Genomic DNA, 22,658 nt, shown 5'->3' with positions numbered 1-22,658 from the left:
TCCACCTTGAAAGGGACGATCGCCTCTTCGAACAAAATTACTTTTGGACTGGGTCTGACGCCGACTGTCCGAAGTGGTTCTAGCGGCATCTCTTTCTCGCCGAGTTTGGGCCCTATGTTCCCTGTTGACATCATCCACTTCCATGAATTCCTTTGCTATCTTCATGAGCTCGGTTACAGTGCGTGGTTTGTTACGGATGATTTCTTCCCGCATGCTCCAATCTGTGGTTCCATCCGCCATGATGTTGCGAATACTCACGATATCTGGGTTCTGCAATCGCACCAGGATATCGTTAAAGGCGACAACAAATTCCCTTAGGGAATTATAGTTTCTCTGTTTGATCTCCTTCAGCTGCCTATCTGTCACATCTGCCGCTTTACAGCCCACGAACTTCGCACAGAAATCCCGACTATATTGTTGCCAATTGTGAATAGATTCTGCCGGTAAAGATCGAAACCAATCAGATGCCGCACCGCCCAAAGTTGTCGAGAATAACCTGCAAATTATGCTTTCGCTTGCCCCTGCAACATCCATTAACTCTCTATAGTTCCTGACATGAGCCTCAGGGTCAGAATTTGGATCCCCATAGTATTTTGGTATGGCAGGTGCTTTGATTCTGTGATCTGGAATGAATTCCCGCAACGAAGGGGCAAAAGGTGAATCGCTCTGGACCTCTGCTCTCGGCCGAGGTGAGTACCCCATTCGCTCCATCATGCTCCGTAATTGATCTTCTAAGTCAATATCGGGTACTCACCGGACCTCTTCCATCCGCTGCTGGTGAATTCTGGATGGCATCCACTCGCCCATCGGTGTTGAGACGGGTGCCTGTTGGTGGACCAATCGCCGTCCCGTTATAGGATCAAAGTTCCATGTGTGCTCACGCCCAGACATAGTTGTGTTAGGCGTCATCAATTCCGAACGTCTGTGAGGAAAAGGGTCCAGTTGTTGTAGCGGAAGAGTGCCTTGCATTCCTGGCAACGGTTGGGATGGCTGCCAGGTTGGATGTGTCGTCGTAATGAGATCTGGGTACGAGTAGTTGCTCGGGTGACTGTGTGGATTCGTGCGACTACTCTGGCCCACTTGATTTGGCACCTAAGATGGCTGCGAAAGGATAGGTATGACAGGAATAGTCGGTGATTGTGTTGAGATAACCACAGGTTCCTGAGGGGCAGGCGCCATGGCGGTATCGCGTTCGGCGAGGGCGGTTAATAAATTAATCATTCGATCGCCAGCCGCCTGGCTCATATTCGAAGCCAAGACCTGTCCTGCCATCTGCACGAAATCGCTATTGGACATCTCCATTTCATTTTGCACCTGCACTTCCAATAAGGGACCCAATTGTCCCGAGGGGCCTGACGAGCTAGGCACCACAGGCTGAGTACCTGCAGGCTGCGAATTTGCAATCCGTGAACCTCGTGAGTTCATGCTAGTGGATCTGGTCGTAACACCGGTCGTTCGTGATGGTTCTGACATGTTCTTCGTGTACCTTTAACCAAGTGTTGGTAAAAAAGGTCCACGCTCACCGCACCAATGATAACTTGCTGGATCCGCTTTGATATTCTTTGCCGGAGTTACCTGCAAAACAAAACCGGAGACAGGATCTCCGGGAAAACTCTCCGACGATCAAGTCAGTTTTTGTAAAAATGAGTCTATAATTTAGCAATAGCTTTGTGGGAAAAACTGTGAACGTACCTCCCCCCTTATCCTTAAGACCTTTTATAGGTGTTTTTTGGGTAACCGCCGAGGGCGGTTACTCCTTAGTGGGCCACGTTCTGAGGGCGGTTACCCCTTTTTAGGCCATGTCCCTTTCGTGGCTTTCATGGCAACGAACGTGGTTCTGAGTGGGAGTCTTGACGCTCCGTTTAGGAATTCGGGGCGGTTTACTCGCTGCGCCCGCTTCCTTCATTCGGGTCCCGTCCAATCTTACCCCATGGGGCTTTAATATGGGCTGGGCTTGCGAAATGAATATAACCCGTTTTGGGCTTCGCGGGTTATCAACGTGAAATACAAAATCTGCAACGCTCGTGAGTATGATAATCAGATTTTTGGCGTGATACGAATCCGGGGAAACTTTTTTATGGTTGCTTCAAATACGGGGTAAAAAAATTCTCAATTTGGGGTTATGTTTTACAATTGGACAAGTTTAAGGGGTAAGTTGTCACAATTGAAAGTTAAGGGGGGCAGTTATAACATTTGGACAAGTTCAGGAGGTTATTTGTGTATTAGGCCATTTTAAAATAAGGAGGACCCAATTGATTTGGTATAATGAGTATGAAGACTTTATGCCTAGACAAAATATTCCATTATCTTCCCTTTTCTTAAAAAGAAGGCTTAATACATAAATAACCCCTGAACTATGTTGCAACTGCCTCCTCCAACTTTCAATTGTAACAACTTACCCCTCGAACTTGTCTAATTGTAAAAATTTACCCCTTAAACTTGTCCAATTGTAAAATATAACCATAAATTGCTGACATGGACTGCAATTGAAGAAACACGTGAAATGCAAAATCTACAACGCTCGTGGTGTGTGATAATCAGATCTTTGACGTGATACAAATCCGGAAAAATGCTTTTACTGTTGCTTCAAATACGGGGTAAAAAAAATTCTAATTTGGGGTTATCTTTTACAATTGAACAAGTTTAAAGGGTAAGTTGTTACAATTGAAAGTTGAGGGAGGAAGTTGCAATATTTGAACAAGTTCGGAGGGTTATTTGTGTATTAGGCTTAAAAAGAAATAAGAAAACGTTCACATCACAAATTGTGACACACAACTACCCATTCACTCAATCTTCCTCCTCTATAAATCCGTCTCAGCGTCATTTCGTTCTCTTCTCCGTCGTGGCATCGCCTGTGGCTTTCTTCTCCCCGGAGGACTCCTCCAGGTTTCTAACGATCTCTCCTCTTTCTCTTACATATTTTCCTGTAGGTTTTCTCTCTTTCTCTTAAAGAACTTCAATTCTAATTCTGGGTCAGATCTGGCTTATCTTTGCTGTTTTTTTTCCCTTTTTCTTTTTGGCTTGATTATTGGGTGGTTTCACGGCTGAGCTTTTATTCGTATTATTTTGAGTTGAGTGCGCCATTTGGAGACTCTCTTTTTCTATTTCCATTAGTTTTCCCCCATTTTCTCACCGCTTTTTGGCAACTTGTTTTACTTTAAATTACTTCACTCAACCGAATGAAGAGCCCATTTTATGTTCGATATGGCCCTCTCCTCTTGCTTTTCCCATTCTCATTTCTGCATCAAGGTAATTCCGTGCCCTATTCCTCTATTTTATAATGAATTTGTAGTTAATCTGGATAAATTGAATTTCTTATATGATTTTACTTTTGGGAATTTCTCACAGATTGAATGCTCCAAGCGGATTATAAGATCTAGGCGTCCAGTGGACAAGGGTGGTCAAAATCAATGTTTTTCTCTGAAAACTGAACCAGTTGCAAAGGGTGATAGCTGGAGTTTTCTGGGAGGTTCTAGACTTACCATTCGCCCAAAACTTGCAACATTTATTGCCTATCGAAAACCAGTATATGCATCATGTAATTCCTTTCTTTCGATCTAACTTTTCAGTAATTATATTTGTTTTCTTGGGTCTTTGCAATATTACTGTTAGTTATTCTGCGCTACAGGGTTGAGTAATCCGCAAATAGCAAGCTCTGTATTCACTATGGGAACTGCAGCTGTTCTCCCATTTTACACCCTTATGGTTGTGGCTCCTAAATCTGATTTGGTATGTCTTGTAGATTTATTTGGAATTCAGAACCTCTACGAGATATTTCATTTTGTGAATTTAACTACTTCAAGTATCAAATTGGTCCGGACATGGAAGGCTTTGTATGAGATTATTTTGAATAAATAACTAGTACTAGTAATGATATCCTAACTAAGTTATTTGATTGTCCTGTTGTTTATCTCAACACTATTGTGCAGACTAGAAAATCAATGGAAAGTAGCACGCCATATGTTGTGCTTGGACTTCTTTATGCGTATCTATTATACCTCTCCTGGACACCGGACACAATACGTCTTATGTTTGCAAGTAAATACTTGTTACCAGAGGTAGCTAAGACATATTTTTCGCCAGTTTTGTAATCTATTTACTTTGACAAGGTTATAAAAAGTTCTGATTCAACATTGCTGATGTAGTTGCCTGGTATAGCTAAGATGTTTTCCAGTGAAATGACATTAGCCTCGGCATGGATTCACTTGCTAGCCGTTGATCTCTTTGCTGCCAGGTACAGATACAGTTTCCCTTCGTCTTCTCTCATTTGGCTACCTGTTATAACACTTAGTTCCATGTTTATTTTGATCCAGGCAAGTTTACAAAGATGGATTAGAAAACGAAATAGAGACAAGACATTCAGTCTCATTTTGTCTGCTGTTTTGTCCCATTGGAATTGTTACTCATTTAATCACCAAAGCACTAACAAATAAGTGCTGGAAGTACTAGACATGACATGTAATCAACTCGCTTCTTTATCCAGTTATGAACCAAATTGGATACTGTTTGGTGTCTATTTGCAAGGAATGCTTTTTATTATTTGTTAGACTATTGATGAGTTAAAGCTGTCACCAACTCGATAATGATAATATTGTGAAAAGGATAGCACTATCATTCACTATAATATTTGGTCAATCTTGTTCAAAAGGGCTAATTTAAAAAAAAACTGCAAACATTTTTCAATTAGTTAACTTATTGATTATTCATCAGTTCGTTTTTAGCTAGAGTGATTAGTTGCCGTAATGAGATAGGTTTATGTTATTAAGGATGTCAAATCATTCATTTGATTATTTTTTAGTTTTGTTCAAGTTTCAACTTTTGTATTGCGCGTATTATTCAGACCAACTTTGAAGATTGGACCAGGCAGTGTTAGAGATAATAGTATTATTATCTCTACACTAATTAGAGATTCACTTAGTCCATGAGTCTAATTAGGGTTAGAGATAATATTCCTATTATCTCTAAGATAATTAGTTATACACAATTAGAATTGTATTTACACTATATGTCTAATTAGGTCACTGAAACCTAATTAGCATACACTTCTATACCTGTCATATATATACGATTAATTGGAAAACCCTAATCAAGGGATATTATTTTCGGCCACTCTCTCTCTTTCTCACACTCTCTCTCTCTAGTTCTTCACATGCTAACCTTATTCCAACATGGTATCAGAGTAGGACACGGTTTAAACATGTCTGGCTCTGCTTTCGCATCTATATCCAGTGATTCCCTTACCTAATCGGGGTCTGTTCCTCCTGAACAGCATACGGCTTCGGTTTTCACCACCGGAACCACTCCTGCGACGGTCCGTGGGGCGGCTGCTGCTCCTGGTTCGGTGTCGTCGTCGTTTCTGAACAGGTAGTAGAGATTTTGTGAGCTTAGGTACTAACAATGCATCAGAAATTTTTTAATTATTGACATGAGTTTGTCCAAGATGAGAGATTTTCAAACCTTGCCCATTGCCAAAATGGACAGTATCGTTTTCTGGATAGGGATTCATGTGCTGAAGTTGATTGGGATGAGCCGTCATGTGATTAGTAGCTCCTGTGTCTGGATACCACGGCTGTGGCGGACCACTGAACGGATCCGCGGGGTTGTGCCATGCGACATGTGCTTGGGCTCCGGATCTTGGATTCTGTGTTGCAAACCCCTTGGGCCTTTTGCATTTATCTGCCCAGTGATCAAGATCACCACAATTAAAGCATTTACCACCTCTCCGTTTTTTTGTTTTTGTTCTTGTTGCTGATGGAGGAGAAATAGTGGACACGTTTGCTTCATGCGAACCCGAGTGATGCGCAGGAAGCATGAAACTGGATTTCTTAGTGGATTGAATCATCCCTTCAACATTCATTAGGGTTCTCAATAGTTCATAGTAATCAATGTGGATGCCTTTCTAAGTTATGAGTTTCTGAATGCTGGATTTAAATGCTTCACTCACATTCTTGTAAAGCAGGACAGACAACAAATGCATGGGGTATGGATTACCAGATGCAGCCAGATCATCCAGAATAGTTTTTAGTTTTTGCATATATTCACCAATAGATAAATCATTCTGTTCAAACTCATATAATTCAGTGCCTAATTGAAACTGTTTACTATCAGTAATTATACCATATGCTTTTTCAAGGGCAATCCAAATGTCATGAGAATAGTGAAAGCAGGTAATAATAGAATAAACTTCTTCAGTGATAGAATGTAACAGTAATGACATAACAACATTTTCTAGGTCATCCCAGGCAGAGTATGCATGATTAATGAAAACAGTATCACTATCGGTGAGAAAACCTCCCCGGAAAAGAAATTTGGGTGGTGGTGGGGTATTACTTGTGATGTGATCAAAATAATGGTGAAATTTTAGAGTAGACACAATGGCCATCCTTCATGCTTTGTAGTTATGCGGGGTTAGTTTCATGTGGGTTTAAGTGTGACTTGGGGGAGAACGAGATTGAGTGACACTATTGGTGTTAGGGTTTGAATAACCCGTAAAGTTGGATGGAGCACCTTGCTCACGGTATTAATTAGAGGGATTGATTGGAGGCGGATTAGACAAAAAAGAATCAGATGAATGAGGATAAAAAGTGGAAGGTAATTGAGAATTGTGGTAAGACGGGGGAGGTCCAAAGCCGGGTCGGTCAGGAGGTTGTGAAAAATTACTTGGAGGAGGAAATAACAGTGGATGTTGTGGCTGTTCGGTTGAACGCGGTGGATTTTGTTGCCGAGCTCATGGAAACAGCCCGCCATCATGCTTATCGAATAAGTATGTGGATGTTACAGTCGACGGTTTCGGAGCTGTAAAAGGAGATTCAAACCGCTAGCCAGACGACGGTTGAAGAGAGGAGGTGGACGCCGTATTCACGGTGTATTCCGTGTTGAAGCTCGACGTTGGCGCTGCTAATCGAGTAGCAGAGGCAGGTGACGGCGTCACAAAATTGCTATTGTCTTCAGTTGTCGGTAGAAACGACGACGACACCGAACCAGGAGCAGCAGCCGCCCAACGGACCGTCGCAGGAGGAGTGGTTCCGATGGTGAAAACCGAAGCCGTATGCTTTTCAGGAGGAACAAACCCCGATTAGGGAAGGGAATCACTAGATATAGATGCGGAAGCAGAGCCAGACATGTTTAAACCGTGTCTTACTCTGATACCATGTTGGAATAAGGTTAGCTTGTGAAGAACTAGAGAGAGAAAGAGAGAGAGTGACCGAAAATAATATCCTTCGATTAGGGTTTTCCATTGATCAATCGTATATATATGACATGTATAAAAGTGTATGCTAATTAGGTTTCAGTGACCTAATTAGACGTATAGTGTAAATACAATTCTAATTGTATATAATTTAGTATAATTTTAGTATAATTTAATAACTTTAGTGTAATTTAATATTTCAGGGACCAGCAAACGTCCCAAAGCTAGTGAGGACGAGAGCTGGATTGTTAGTAGACCGGTGGATGATTGCCCCGTTGATGGTTCCGTGATTCCTAGTTTTCTAGGACATGTTGCCTCACGGATGTTGGGAGGAGAGCTTCGGTCGTTTCTGGCATGCTACAACAGATCAACAACATGTCAGAATTTATGGGTGTGGTTTTCTGGTGCGTCACCCGAGGTAAGAATAATTTAGTTTGTCAACATTTATTGTAATTTGTATTTTTAACTATAAACCTTAAAAATATTCAGTAATTGTATATGTGTCATTTTACAGTTGAAGGATATGATCGAGAAGACTGTGTTGTCTCACCTTCCATCTATCATGTTTAAGAACCTCGACACTCCGCTGTTGATTGCGTTCGTGGAGCAGTGACAGCCCGATACGAACTCCTTCCACATGCCGTTCGGGGAGATGACTATCCAACTGCATGATGTATGGCAGATTCTTCGTATCCCGATCGACGGTGCGATGGTGTCCGAGTCTCCCACTACTGACCGGCTGCATGCCATGTGCATGATGATGTTCGGGGTGGATCGGGAGCAGCTTCTGTCGTCGACCCGACATCTCTAGAGTGGTGGAGGTGTATTTGTTGATGTTGTACACAAGCTTGTCATCGAGGGTAGGGATGCCGCTACTCGGGCCACAACGTGGATGTGGCTTATGCTCGAATCCACTTTATTTGTTGACAAATAGTGGAGATCGGATTAGGCTGGCCCATCTTGCTGAGGTTTACAGTGGTGTCAGAGGGGCAGCTAGACTTTCATGAGGGTCAGCTACACTTGCCACGTTGTATCGGCAGCTAGGGATAGCGAGCAGAGGAGAGTGTTCTGGTATATGCGGATGTTTGACCCTACTACAGGCATGGATATACGAGTATTTTTCGGTGGTCCGGTCGCATAGACTAGCTCACAAGATCCCAGCTGACTAGGCCCGTGCATGCAGATGGGAGGTCGGGGTACCAGGCAAGACGACCGCCCGACTAGATACCATACGTGGGTAGCTGGACCGTATGATGGCAGCAGATGTATTTTATAAAATTTTAGTATTAATTTTAGTATTATTTATAGTATATTATTATTTATTATTGAGTATTATTTTTTTTGCAGGTGACGTGGTTGCCTTATGGTCCTATCCCCGATGATGATCGGCTTCGAGTGTCCTACGCCGGTTGGATACGATGTAGAGACATTGTCGAGCCGTATATGCTGGATCGAGCGTTGCGACAGGTCGGATATACTCAGCCTATCCTAGCTGAGCGTATTAGACCTGATAAAGCAGTACGATCATGGGGGTCTTTATCGTACAGGCTCACGCATTCCTCTGTCACAGTTGAGGATACCTGGCGGAGATTTCCATCGGCTCGGGGCATTGATCGGAGGAGATGACGGCCAGTTGGATACGATCACACAGCCTATGCTGCTGCTTACATGGACTGGTATACGCAATATTCGCATCCTCGTCTCCTTCATGCACCACAGGATGGATCGGTCCAGTATGCTCGCGCCAACAGCGAATTTGTAAGTTTACTATTATTTAATATTATTATTTAGTATTAGTTTATATGTGTTTATTTTTTAATATTTATTTATTTTTTTGCAGTGGGTTAGCTGGTTGTGGTGTGTCACCCAACTAGCGGCTACCCACCGATCTAACGAGGATGCTCCACTCATTAAGAGGGAGATGGATGAGTTTATGGACGCGTGGCGTCGGGCGAACTAAATGCCATAATTATATGTACTCTTTTATTACATTTTAACACTTTTGATATTATATGTACTCTTTTATGTTTATTAATTTTTATTTTAATGTTTATGTTGTTAAATTTTATTTGTTAAAGGGTAATCCGAGTTAAAATGCCGTAATTTTTATTTCTAAACGGTTAATTCGAGTTAACCACAATCATTAACAAAAATTTTTTGGGATTTAGGCACGCGGGCGTGATTACCTCACGCCCGCGTGCCGGGAGAGGTATTTTTTTCCCATTTCCCACCTCAAAGGGTATTTTCGTCCTTTCACGGGGCTAGAGGTGGGAAATTGAGGCTATGTTTAACAACACTCTTTTTCTATTTGGAAGAGATGAGGGTATATTTGTAATTACATAAAGGAAAAGAGAATTTTAGTAATTGTATAAGGAGTGGATCCCATTTTTTTAAATGGATATGATGAAAAATGCTGAGATGGCGCAATGACCGGTTATTTTTATTTGTTGTACACTATAATGTGAGGTCACCTATAAGGTTATGTATTTTAGTGTGACAAAATAAAAATTGTACAACAAAGTGTGAAATGGACAATATCACGTATGAAATTTGCCCCCTAAAACAAACAAGGTTATTCATTTCTCTTACGGTTTCCATTTATCTACTTTAGGATCCTCATATATACTTGTACTTGATTTTGTTCCCAACACAAATTTGGTAACCGGGCTCTATCAACTTCAAATTATCATAATAATAATTTGCATACTGAAATGAATCAGAATTAGCTATGTCTAAGAGTCTGTTTGGTTTGTTGTTGTTGTTTATTGTTACAGTTTGCTGTTTACTATTGGAAAAAATTGGTGATTAACCAAATACTTAAAATTCTAATATTTAGAGTGAAAAGACAAACATGAGGTGAAAAGTATGTAGACAAACACCCCTAATGACTTTGTATTACACAACCTTTGACATCGAAGAATGTCTAATCTATTAATGTACAACTTCGATTATTTCCAGCCATCTATAATCTCTCCAATATAATGACAGATCCAAAATGGCAAAAAGCATCTCATTTTTTGGTTCATTAAGTCATTGACCTTTTATTTGGATACATTAAGTCAATGGTCATTTATTTTTTATCTCATTTAAGCCATTCATGACAAAAAAAAGTAATTTTGAACATAAAATTCAGTTAACAGACTATTATTCATTATACCTGAATTCGAAATTTGTATTTTTTTCATTGTTCGACAGCATTTTTGGATGTGTAATATGGATATAGGAAAACTGTAAAAACCTTAATTCAAATTGTAAAAAATATATTTTTTAATAATTTTAAATACAAATGAAGTTAGTAACGCATTTTTAATAGAATTACATATTCACAATTTACTAATTTGGTCATCAAGAGCTTAATGAACCAAAAAATGAAAGATCAGGAGTCTAATGATGCTTTTTGCCATCCAAAATTCATTGACATGAGTACTTTCTTGTGATTTATAGGTGAGAAATCAATATTTTTTAAATATTATTGACGTTTTTCGACAATCAGTGAGTGTTCAAACCCCACCTCTCCGCTCCGATATATGTAAATCATCTGAGGCCCAAAAACCATGAAAACCAAGTGGAAAATTGAAGTTCTTAGGGACCTCTAATCTTGCTAAAACTGCATCAGCTTCTCCTATCCTCTTTGGATTCAATATCACAAGGTAGCATCTCTGTATTGCCACTGCATACTGCAAGAAAACCAACCAAATTCATTTTTTTTTTTTTATCATTTTCATATAATTAATCAAATTGTAAAAACTTTATTTCCAGCTATAAAAAAAATATAATTTTAAATATATATAAATTAATAACACTTTTTAACTGTATTAGACATTTACAACTAATCAATTTAACAAACAATGACTTAATACGGTAAAAAAAAATAAGAGAAGTTCAATGTATCCAAATAAAAGACTAGAGTTTAATGTACAACAAAAAAAATAAGAGAGACTCAATGTATATAAATAAAAGACCAAACCTTACATTATCTACAATATGGAAATATTTTGCGGTTTGAGTGTCTGTTTGGTTCTCATTTTTATAGTTCGTTTTTATTTTTACTTCGAAAAGTAATGTGTTGTTTAATAAAACTGAAAATTAAGTTTTGAAAAAATATGATTTTTATTTTTATTTTTCAAATTACAATTTTCAGAATTTTTCTGTTTAAACAATCATGTTCTCTATCCTAACTAAATGATACTTATATAATCTTAAAACTAAAAAAATCAAGAATTCAAAGTTGTTTAAAATATTATTTTCATCAGTTCTATAGTAAGAGTGGCCTGCTATTGGAGGGATCATCTTGATTAATGGTAAAAGAGTTCATTACGTTACTAAAGTACAAAGTCTTTAGACCATAATGTCCAGATTGAAGTTCGGAAGCCATAATGAAGTAATCAGGAGCGGATGTAGGGGGTCAAAGGGGACATCCCCCCCCCCCCCCCCCCCCCCCATTAAAATAAAAAATAAAAAAATTTAGTCTAAAATTTTACCCTTAACGTTCATAAATTGGGTCAATTTGAGAAATAATTCATCAAACTGTCTTCTCGGTCATGAATAATAGTGTCTGAAATTGATCCAATTTATCAACATTAGAGGTAAAATTGGTGCAAAATAAAGAAAAAAATGACTGTATTTTATAATAGTGTCTGAAATTGATCCAATTTATCAACGTTAGGGATAAAATTGCACCTGACCCAAAACGTTAGGGATATTTGATGCGTAACAACCCGAGAATCCCGGAAATGGATGATTACGAGTCAGAAACATTATAATTTACGTTTTTTATCAAAAAAAAATCATGAAAATAATGCATGATAATTGAACGATTTTGTATTTTTCATCACCAAAAATTGAACAATTTTGTATTTTTTGTCATAAAAAATTGAACAATTTTACATTTTTTGTCTAAATTTTTTTACGTAGAATTTGCCCCCCCCCCCCCCCTCTCAAATCCTGAATTCGCCACTGGAAGTAATGACAAAACTAAAGGGTCATGAGTATAATTTACCCAAATCAAAAAGTTTCTAAATTCAATCATTCTGTCAAAAATAATTGTACTAACTATTTTACCAAAAATAGCACGATTTAAAGCAATTAATCGACTTTGCAAATTACCCATATATAAAGTCTGACTTTACAAATTAATTAAATCACAGTTATTGTTTGACTTGAAATTTGATTCACAAATTCTTTAACTCCAAACTTCATCAATTTTAGAATTCCATTTTTAAGTTTTTAAACCACAAAATTGCGTCCTCAATAAACCTATAAAATTATAGAGTTTTTTTTCTTAATTTAGCTAAAATTATTTACCCAAAATTTATAAAATTTGATTTCTCACCTCAACAACGAGAAGATAACCATCATCTTCTTGGCCATGTTTGGAAACAAAAATAGGCTCACCAATAAATCTCCGAGCACCGACCGACCATGTCTGTGTAGACATGTTTGATAAATTCATTTTCACCACCGTATCAAACGGAAAATGTGGCAATGTCCGGCGATTCCCAGTAGAAGTTGCTGCGTAAACGTATGTATTTTCATCGCCGGAAAATTCTGGATTAATAATCGGGAAATCTGCTGGTTTTGTCCATTGATTTAGCGGCTCTACAATGCATTTTTGGCAGCTCCCATCACCATCTAATTTGATAGATATCTGCAATAGATAAATTTGTTAATTTCTGACATAATGATACGATTTAGATATTAATCTCGGTCTAATATCATTTTTCATGTCAAAATCCGACCAATTATATTTAGGGTCAATCTTGAGATTTCAAGTACCGATACAAAACTTAAGTGGAATCTCTGCTTAATAAAGCGAAAAACATAATATTTTAGAATTTAATTAGGCTTAGTATCTTACCAGTCTCCTCAAGTTGTTCCAATAATATGATTGATCTTTCGAATTTAGACTTGTGACAACTAATCTTCTAATCTTCTGAACTTGTTTATTTGGAACAAATAACCCCTCAAATTGTCAAATTGGAATAAATAATTCCTCGAGTTGCTTATTTAGAACAAATAACTCCTAAACCCAAAAAACCATTCAACATAATATTACACCAGAAATAAAAGATTTTAAAATATCGGTTGTTATATCTAACTAATCTACTGATACATTAACTAAAGGGTAAAAAAACTCCCGAAATATCTATTTAAGGGTTATTTGTTTCAAATAAGCAAGTTGAAGGGTTAGTTGTCACAAGTCTAAATTCGAGAGGTCAGTTACAGTATTGAGACAACTTAAAAAGGCTTGAAAGATATTAAACCATTTAATTACAAAAAAAAAAAGATAAAGTAAAAATAGTTATTCTTATATTTTTAAAGTAAAATTACTGATTAAATTCTTATAACCAAAATCTTCAAATAAATTGGATTCAATAGATAATAAAACTAATTCATTTAATCCATTTAATCTTAAGTGACATGGTTGATCGTAAATATGATTTAAATATATTAACTTTGAAAACTCATTTTTGCATGTGTAATTGATAAAATATCTCAATAATATTTTTGGCTCTTTTAGTATCATAAGAAATTTTATAGTGCTTCTATAACTTGGAGAATGTGTGCAGCCGCACTTCTTACACACTCCCATAGCTAGCCTTGATTATATGTGGGTTTAAAAGTGGGACAACCGAATGTGAGGGCTTATGAATAGGTTTATTTAGTGTAAAAGACTAATATACCATATCAATTAGAAGTAGGAAAAACTTATTCTCATAATTCGTAAAATAAAAAAGAAGAGGGTTCTGACTCAAACATAATGAACTGCATGGATCGTACTTGGGCCAAACATAAGCGAATTTAACGCTTAATTAACTTATCCAAACTCATTTTAGCTTATGCTATATTCATATCAAACTTGGATCAGACTAGAAGTTAAAAGAATGAATTCTCGAATTTAATACAAACCGCTGAATAAAGTATTCTATAGAAGAAAATATGTTGTTCCGAATCTCTTGGCCCTGTTTGGGAATTAGCTGTTAGCTGTTAGCTGATTACATTAGCTGTTAGTTGTTAGCTGATTTGACTAGCTGATTTGATTAGCTGTTTGTGTAGACCTGTTTGGTAAAAATTAGCTGATTGATAATAGCGGTTTGTGCAAAAAGACGAATAAAGGCATTAATTTTGGCGCAGGAGAAGAGGGAGTCTATCTATTAGGGTTAAAGAAGTCCATTAATTTTAATATTGCAAAACGCTAATTGAAAAAGCTCCTTTTAAGAGCTTTTTCTAAATTAGCGTTTTCATCCCAAAACTCTCTCCACCAAACACTCCAATTAGCGGTTTCAGTGGTCAAACCTCTAAAGTTGGTCAAAACTGCTCTTTTTATTAGAGGTGGCAAAATGACACACGACCCGATTACACGACACGAACACGACACAGATTTTTAGTGTTAGTGTTGAGCTTAATAGGTAATAGGTCATTTTTGGGTTGACACGAAATTGACACGCTAATTTTTGGGTTGGGTTAGTGTTGATATGTGAACCCGAAAACGACACGAAATGATACGGATATTGAAAATTATTGTTATATTCTCTCGTGTTTTTTATGTCATTTTATTAATAAAGATAATAAAATTATAATTATTAATTGCAAATATTGATTTGAATTTCTTAAATTGGTATAAACACATTACATGACCCTCTAACATGATATTATCGAACTTTTTGATAATTATTGTTAACATACTAATCTAAAAATGATATAAAATGTTTAAAAACAGTACCATATCTTCTTATATTTTTAAGAGTTATTATTAATATATATGCATTACATGTAACACGAAAACACGACACGAAATCGACACTAACCCGAATAAGTTAACACGACTTTGACACGAAAGTTTTTGGGTTGGGTTTGGGTTTACTCTTTTTGACACGAACCCGAAATGACACGACACGAACACGACTCGAACACGACAATTGCCAGATCTACTTTTTATCCCAAAACGCTCTTTACTAAACAGGACTTTTATCTTCTTTCCTATCCTTTTCACAAAAAATAATCATTAATTAATTAAAATAATATATTATATGGATCATAAAGATGAGTATACGGGACTCTTTTATAAAAGTAAAAGAGAAAGATAACGTATTCGAGATATCAGATTTTATTGAGTATTTTATTACTATCTCCCATAATAAAATACTTCATTGACATGGCATAAAAATCCAAAATTTAAATTGCATTTTTCATAAAAAAAGAAAATAGAAATTCAATAAGATAAATATAATTACCTCAACTAAGTGAGGCAACAACTTGTCTTCTCCTTCTTTCATGTTCATAATAGAAGGATCTAGTCTCCCACTTTGCCAATCATACCCTGTCCATTTCATTTTTATATTTAAATTACATAAAAAAATGCTTTTTATTTATTTTTTGAAAAATAAATAAATAGACTTATTCTATTAAAGAAAAATATAGAATAAAATAAATTTCAATTCTTTTTTAGAGAATATAAATTTAATTTCTTCATTTTGTACTTATTGGTTGAAATTATTTCAACATATTTTATCGATATATATTCAACTAAGCATAGAGAGGTCCAATTCCACTACAAATTGTCTCTTAAATTTGTAGATAGTTTTAAATGATTTTTGAATTTGTTATAATTTTTATTTTTGATGCTTTCTATTTTTATTTTGTTTTAATCCTACATCTTTTTTTTTTAACGTTTAGGGTGCAATATGAGGACTTCTCAAGAGATCACTCATCTTAGTATTATTCTTGTCCAAACACATTTAACTTCGGAGTTTTGATAAGATATGGTATATTAGTGCTGGTATGATCGCACATATCCTACTTCGTTTATACATTATGTTTATCACCATTTGGTATATTCAGTTTTAATTAATTTCGTACTAATTAAAAATACACAAAATAATAGTAATTACTTTGTAAAAACATTACATTACTTAATGAAACTTATAAATAAAGTAATAAAATAATTCGATCAAGGTGCACTCACACTGGATTTATATTTAAAAATACTCAATCCAAGTCCAAACATATTCTATTTATAGAAAAATGTTTCTTTTAATTAGACATTGCTTGATAAACCACTTAATCATTTAAATTAAAATATTAAACACTTATTTAATTTAAGTGTGTTTGATAACAGTTGTTTCTCCATCACTTAAATTAGTTAACTAAGTTAAAAATCACTTATTTTAATAGGTCAAAATAGTTAACTTAACATTTTAAGTTTTTTTTATCAAACATGATCAACTAATATGTTTATAAAAGTTGCATAATTCAATATGTTCAGTATTTATTTTTTCAGTACTTAATTTTCAGTTTTCTCAAACAACACCTTAGTCTAAAGGGAAAAAGAAGAAAAGAAGATGTATATATTGTTTGCTATCCCATGTTGGAAAAGTTTCATTTAGTAAAGTTTAATTGGGTTTAAGCTTTAGGTTTAAAGCATCTCACAACTTGCTTCTTTCCATTCTAAAGCTTAATTGTTTTTTTCTTCCTTCATGTATTGTAATATTTCCCTAGTGAAATATTATTGAGTAGTGTCCGAAGACGTAAGCAATATTGATCGAACCTCGTTAAATTTTGGTGTTCTCTCTATTTGTTTTATGCTTTGGCTTTCAATTTGCTAATCGTTTTTGTAACACTATTATCAATTTAGGGTGTCAATTTCTAATACATCAACATGGTTTTTAAAGATAATTCATCTAACACGACTCATGTGACATAATTATCTATTTTAACCTCAAACTATATGTTTAATGAACGAATACAATTTATAACCATAAAAAGTTTAAAACTTGAGGAATTAATTACCAAACATTTTTTGAAAGTTGAACCATTGATAGGAGCAAGCACAAGCATGAACTTGAATATCCAATTTTCCATTGTCATCTACACTCTCAAAGGCATTGCCTACATGGAGAAGCCACATTTGTGACGGAACTTCTATCGGTACTCTCCAATCTCGGCAGCTAGGGGACTTATCGGGAAACCGAGGTAACAAATATATCGGAGATGTTGCCTTGCTTGGGTTCACCGATAAGGCCGATATCATTGGAGATATCCCACAAACTGCTCCAATTGATCCTGGAATAATAAATATAAAACGTTTAGTTAAAATTGAAAAATATCGTAACAACAACAGCTAAACCAACCATGACTTCAATCTGTTAATTTTTACCCATTTTATCTTTTTACATTCACATTTAAAGATGAATATGTAAAAAATACAAAATATATTTTTTTGTCGTACATTAAAATCAATTATAACCACATATATTAAGCTTATACCTAGTAAAAAAAAATTAGTAATCAACATAAAATTCATATAAACAGTATATTGTACTTCTAAAACTCAAAATGTAATTGATACCATTTTTATATAATCATTTTAAGCATACGCATAAAAAATTACTTTCAAACGGTTAAAGTTTAATTTTAAATACAAATAAAATATACCTTTTAATTAATTTTTATGTTCATAGATAATTTTATTGAAAATTAAAGACTTAATAGAAGCAATTATAATTGATAAAAAATCAATATGTCAAATTAAAATATCAAATATTTAATCAAGAAAATTGGGGGGGGGAAAGTAAAGAATTCAAGATGTTTTTTTTAAATAAAAATAAAAAAGTAATCATTTTTAGAACATTAATAGTGGATGAAGAAAAATGTCAGAAATTCTCTTCTAGTTAGTAAATATTAAAGCCATTAGTATTTTTTATTTTATTAATATCTGACACCCTTACACGTAAATATGTGTACAACACAGATATATTTCGTCATGTGTTTTTAATTTCACTGTTTAATGAGATTGTAAGGACTCGAAAATTGATTCAAAAGGCTCTGATACCATGTCATATCATGGAACCGATTGAATTAAAAGTTCAAGCGGATAGTTAAAGGTCCACTTCATATTAATATCTGACAGTTAGTACTATTTAGAGGTGTCATTTTATGATTGATGTGGGACTAGTTGATCCGGGATCAACGAAAATCTCATTAATATTCATTTTTTTTTCAAATTTTTATATTTATAAAATAAAATAAAATATTCATCAATTGGACACAGGAAAAAGTAAAAAAAAAATAAAAAAAAATTGATGATGGTGAATTTGAAAATGGTGAAATATGGTATTTGAATTACAAAATAATTACCCATGATATCAAGTTTGATGCGATTGGAAAATATAATATAGTGAGTATCTGTAAACGCCCAGTCATGGATCATAAGATGATCTGGAATATTGAATTCTTGTGTCTGCACCAACTTGAAATCTTTGTCATATTCTGAAAATTAATAAATAATTAATTAAATAAACAAACAAACAGTAAAAATAAGCAGTAAAAAAATATTGGGTTAATTTTAAATAAATACTGTGGTTTCACGTTTTTATAAATCAGTATATATATATTTTTTTTTGGTTACAAACCGAATATGTGGTTTGCAAAATTTTCATTTTTTATTAACTTTATAAAATTTGACCGAAAACAATCTCAAAATGAAAATTTTCAAAAATTAAAGTTATTTAGTATCATATTTAATATGAAACTATATTTTTTATTTTTCAAACATTAGTTTTCTCAAACTTAAAAAGTTGAAGAATTAAATTTGTTTAAAAAAACATTTAATTCTTGAAAATTTTCACTTTAAGATCGTTATTGGCCAAATTTCACAAAATCAACAAAAAAAAATGAAAATTTTATAAATCACATGGTTCGGTTTGTAATAAAAAAAACTACAGATCGGTATCTGTACATTTATTCAAAATTAACCCAAAAACATTGGTCACAATTCAATATTTAATTAATTACCGTAAAATGTAAAGTGACTGCGAGGTAAAAGCATGTCTTCAGCATTGCAGGACATAGTAAGAAGCCGGCTCCTTTGATGATCCAGCTTGTAATGGGATAGCAATCTCTTTGGTGACATTTTAAATACCTCTGTAATTATAACATAATCTCATCATTATTACATTAGATTTTAAATATCAACTTTTTGAATTGGGTAAGTATTGATACTAACTCGATAAATAACATAACACGCACACGATTATTATAACCTTCAGAGCATCTCCAATAGAGGGTGCCCAAAAGAGTGTCAGCTGATGTGGCATCGGGTTTGGCAATTTTTAAAGGGTGTACACTATTGAAGTGATTGTGGGTGCCAAGGAAAGTTGCCAAATTTTTGGCAACCTCTTGGCAAGCTTGTTTAATTATTTTTTAATATACTTTCATAGAAATAATAAAATCTGGAACATTTTATTTATAATAAAATAATAATTTGTAGGATTATAGTGGCAACTTTTCAAACAACCTCTATTGGAGCATTTTTTAAGGAAAAGTTGTCAAAAATGATGTGGATGAAAGAGACAATAAAATACTATATTTTAGTAAGTTTTGGCACTCTTTTAGGCACCTCTATTGGAGATGCTCTCCTGCACTGGATTAATAATATAATGACACATCATATATAATTTAGAGTTTAAAGTTCATAATTATGATTAAAAGTGCATATATATTTCTAAGATGTAAAATTATATATAAATAATTAATTAAATATACTCATGTTTCACTATAAAACAGTAATTAGCAATAATTAAATAAACATGTCTAAATATTTGAATTAGTGGTTGGGTGATCTCTATGTTCCGAAATGCGACAAATATTATATTAATTAATTAGGTCACTAATAAACAAAATGATGACAAGTTTGATACCATAGAGTGGTGTTGGTATGATTCTGCCTACATATTGACAAATTGCTGAATCTGTACAATTTATTGTGTTTTTAAAAATGGGAAATTAATTGTGGCTTAAATTAGATTTCGAGTTCGGATCCTAGCATATGTAAAAAAACTTTAATTCGAAAAGAATCTACCTAAAAGTGTCTGATGAGTCTCGAACCGAGAAATCGGATAAATTATAAAAAATAGACTGAAATGTATCGGCTTTTGTGAATTGAAAATTTATTTTCTTTTGAGGATTTTATCTCGGCTCTAGCCAGTGGTAGAGCCAGCTCAAGCTTGGGAGGTTTAGCTCCTCTCGGACACTGACACTACTCTTGATTAAGGTAGTGTCGTTCCTAATATTGATTTATATTAATGCTTTGTAGTATAATTTTAATATTTTAAAGCAGCTAACTTGATTTGAGTTGTACAGATCCTGACTGCGATTATTTTCTCCTAAAACAACTTATTTACTTTAGACTCAAAAAACATAAAATTTTATAAAAATTATAAGAAATTTAAAACTTAAAATAAAAAGATAAAAATGTTATAATTTCTTAAGAAATTAACAATTTGTCTAGTTCTGACGGTCTGGATTTTAGAAAATTACTGTCAAGCTGCAAGGTTAAATTTAGTGTCGGGATTTCTAGCTCCGCCAATGGTTGTACCCTAGTTTTTTATGGGATTTATTTATTTTTATGTTGTATTTTTCTTTTTTGATGGAGATATATATGCCTTTATCAAAAATATATTTATTTATTTATTTTTCTAAAACAAAGTAAACATTTGTATTTTCCAAATTTTAATAATATGTTACTTACCATATAACATAGGCTTCAATAAACTTGCAGCAAAATCCCATATATCACCACCATTCTTGTTTTCATCATTTACCACTAAATCACGTCCGTCCATCATATCATACCTCCCAATCGTATCCAACGTCTCAGATTCAATCTCATACGGTATCCCTCCTTCCCACATACAGAGTAACTTTCCTCCCCACCTCAAAACGCTAGTATTAGCAACGTTTTTCATCACTTTCGTATTCCCAAGTTTCTTACCCCCTTTCAGCACCGAAAACGGTCCCCGATACGTAAACCGCCACGTGTCAGTTTCTGTATCGTGCTCCTCCACCTGAGCCTCGGTTTTCACGTACTTAGCCATGAACTTAACGTCCCCGTTATCTCCGTCAACGCTGAAAGCCCTGAGGTATCCATGACCGTCCAATGGATGGACGGTGGAGCCATGATCGTCCGTGAAAAGACCCGGTCCGGTTAGATAATACGTGCCGGAAGGAAAGTCCGGCGGGACTGCGCCGTCCACGACTCGAAGTGTGATTGGTTCGACGGTTTCGGAACGCTGGGAAACAAATAGGAATTGATAGTCCCAAAACGCAGCGGTTTGATCGTCTGTGTTTTCTAAGGGTATAAGAGGGGAGATATCGGGAGCGGAAATCGATATAGCTTTCGGCGGTTTTAGCTTCGCCGGTGATTGAATATGGTGCAGCGGCGGTAGTTGTGCCGGAGATATTGGAAATTTCGCCGGAATGTTGAGGAATGGCTTGGCCTGCATTTTAGTTTGATTGTGTAAGAGCAAGTAGTAGTATTGTTTGGAGTTGACAATGCAGTGCTATTTATATATCAATGAAAAAGCATCTAAAAATGATTGGTATAATTTTATTTTATTTTAAATATACAATTATATTAAATTTTATAAAAGGAGAGAAAATCGATTAGGGTAGTTTGGTCATGTAAGTTAAAGAGCGCTTGATGCACCGATTAAAAGAATTGAAGAGCGACAAAATGATGCAATGTTGAGGGGATAAGGAAGGTCCAAACAAATTTGAAAGATGATGATTGAGAGTGACATGGGTTTATTGATGATACGATAATAAAAGAAGGGTATTGCTATATACCGCAATATTTTTTCCAACCACCGCACTATTTTGACAATTATGCCCTCATAATTTAAACTCAAAAACCAAAAATTTTTTTTCCTCTCTTTCTCTCCCAAACCTAAAAACTCTAATTGGACGAAAATGGACCCGAGCATTCCCGAAGACCATGATTTCGTACACGAGGTAATCCTACGATATAAATTTAAATTAAAATTTTGTTTTTTAATTTTTTAATTTTTTTTAATTGCATTGGCCTAAACGGGCGTCCGATGCTGCTCGTCCGCACGGCCGAACGGACGAACTGCCCGTTCGGCCTGCGGAACGAGCAGCGCATGTCGCTCGTTCCGTCGTCGGACGAGCGGCGTGACCTGCCCGTTCCCACGTACGGTGGAACGGGCAGGCTGCCCATTTAGGCATAATTTGACCAATTTTTGGCATTTTAACCGGGCAGCCTGTCCGTTTAGCCTATACGAGGCCCAAACAAGCTCGGACTCGTAATTTTTAACCCGACTAAGCCCTAAATTTATATTTTTAAATTTTTACATGTATTGTTAATACCTATTATGCAACCGAATGTCATTTTTTAACATTTTTGTGCGTATTGTTAATACATATTATGCATTTTTTATATATTCAGGAACCGTTAGAAGATTGGCAACCGGACGGCATTGATTACAGTTCTCGTTTTATAACGGACACCGTTTTCGCTTCGTGTGAAGATGCTGTTACTTGGGCAAAACAGGTAGCTATTCGAATTGGGTTTGAGATTACAATATCTTCGCATAAAAATGGTGGAAAGCAAAAGCAATTGAGATGTTCACGGGGTGAATGCTACAGAGGGAAAACAGATGACGCAGGGTTA

The 22,658-nt window shown here is 35.3% G+C and overlaps 1 protein-coding gene, 1 long non-coding RNA gene and 1 pseudogene across 3 annotated transcripts; 2 read left to right on the top strand and 1 right to left on the bottom strand.

Moving 5' to 3' along the window:
* The first annotated feature begins 2,774 nt into the window (after positions 1–2,774).
* LOC136216608 (protein ABA DEFICIENT 4, chloroplastic-like) lies at positions 2,775–4,626 on the top strand (annotated as a pseudogene).
* A 2,644-nt stretch (positions 4,627–7,270) lies between these two features.
* On the top strand, positions 7,271–9,281 carry LOC136220387 (uncharacterized). 2 transcript variants are annotated; one of them, XR_010684509.1, is made up of 4 exons: positions 7,271–7,607; positions 7,704–8,422; positions 8,537–8,947; positions 9,030–9,281. It is a non-coding gene; the product is annotated as an uncharacterized lncRNA (long non-coding RNA). The 2 variants fall into 2 exon arrangements; XR_010684508.1 differs by having other exon boundaries at positions 7,704–8,454.
* A 1,204-nt stretch (positions 9,282–10,485) lies between these two features.
* Positions 10,486–21,481, bottom strand: LOC136220409 (carotenoid cleavage dioxygenase 7, chloroplastic). Its single transcript, XM_066008229.1, has 7 exons — positions 20,718–21,481; positions 18,983–19,111; positions 18,326–18,457; positions 16,979–17,251; positions 15,424–15,509; positions 12,522–12,836; positions 10,486–10,866 (listed from the first exon to the last, which is right to left on the bottom strand). Exons 1-7 carry the CDS (start codon positions 21,469–21,471, stop codon positions 10,690–10,692), a joined length of 1,866 nt encoding a protein of 621 aa, XP_065864301.1. The 5' UTR covers positions 21,472–21,481; the 3' UTR covers positions 10,486–10,689.
* Between the last annotated feature and the right edge of the window lie 1,177 nt (positions 21,482–22,658).

This window comes from Euphorbia lathyris, chromosome 2, assembly GCF_963576675.1.
Source record: "Euphorbia lathyris chromosome 2, ddEupLath1.1, whole genome shotgun sequence".
NCBI lineage: Eukaryota > Viridiplantae > Streptophyta > Magnoliopsida > Malpighiales > Euphorbiaceae > Euphorbia > Euphorbia lathyris.
The sequence above is the reverse complement of the archived record's forward strand: the minus strand, read 5'-3'. Positions and strand labels throughout refer to the sequence as shown.

What these genes read in the sequence shown, in the direction of transcription:
- LOC136220409 (XM_066008229.1), bottom strand. Translation starts at nt 21,471, where the DNA reads ATGCAGGCCAAGCCATTCCTCAACATTCCGGCGAAATTTCCAATATCT. An exon ending in CAGTCACTTTACATTTTACG is followed by an intron (nt 18,458 to 18,982) that starts GTAATTAATTAA and finishes ATTAATTTTCAG; the next exon opens with AATATGACAAAGATTTCAAG. An exon ending in CATCAAACTTGATATCATGG is followed by an intron (nt 17,252 to 18,325) that starts GTAATTATTTTG and finishes TTATTATTCCAG; the next exon opens with GATCAATTGGAGCAGTTTGT.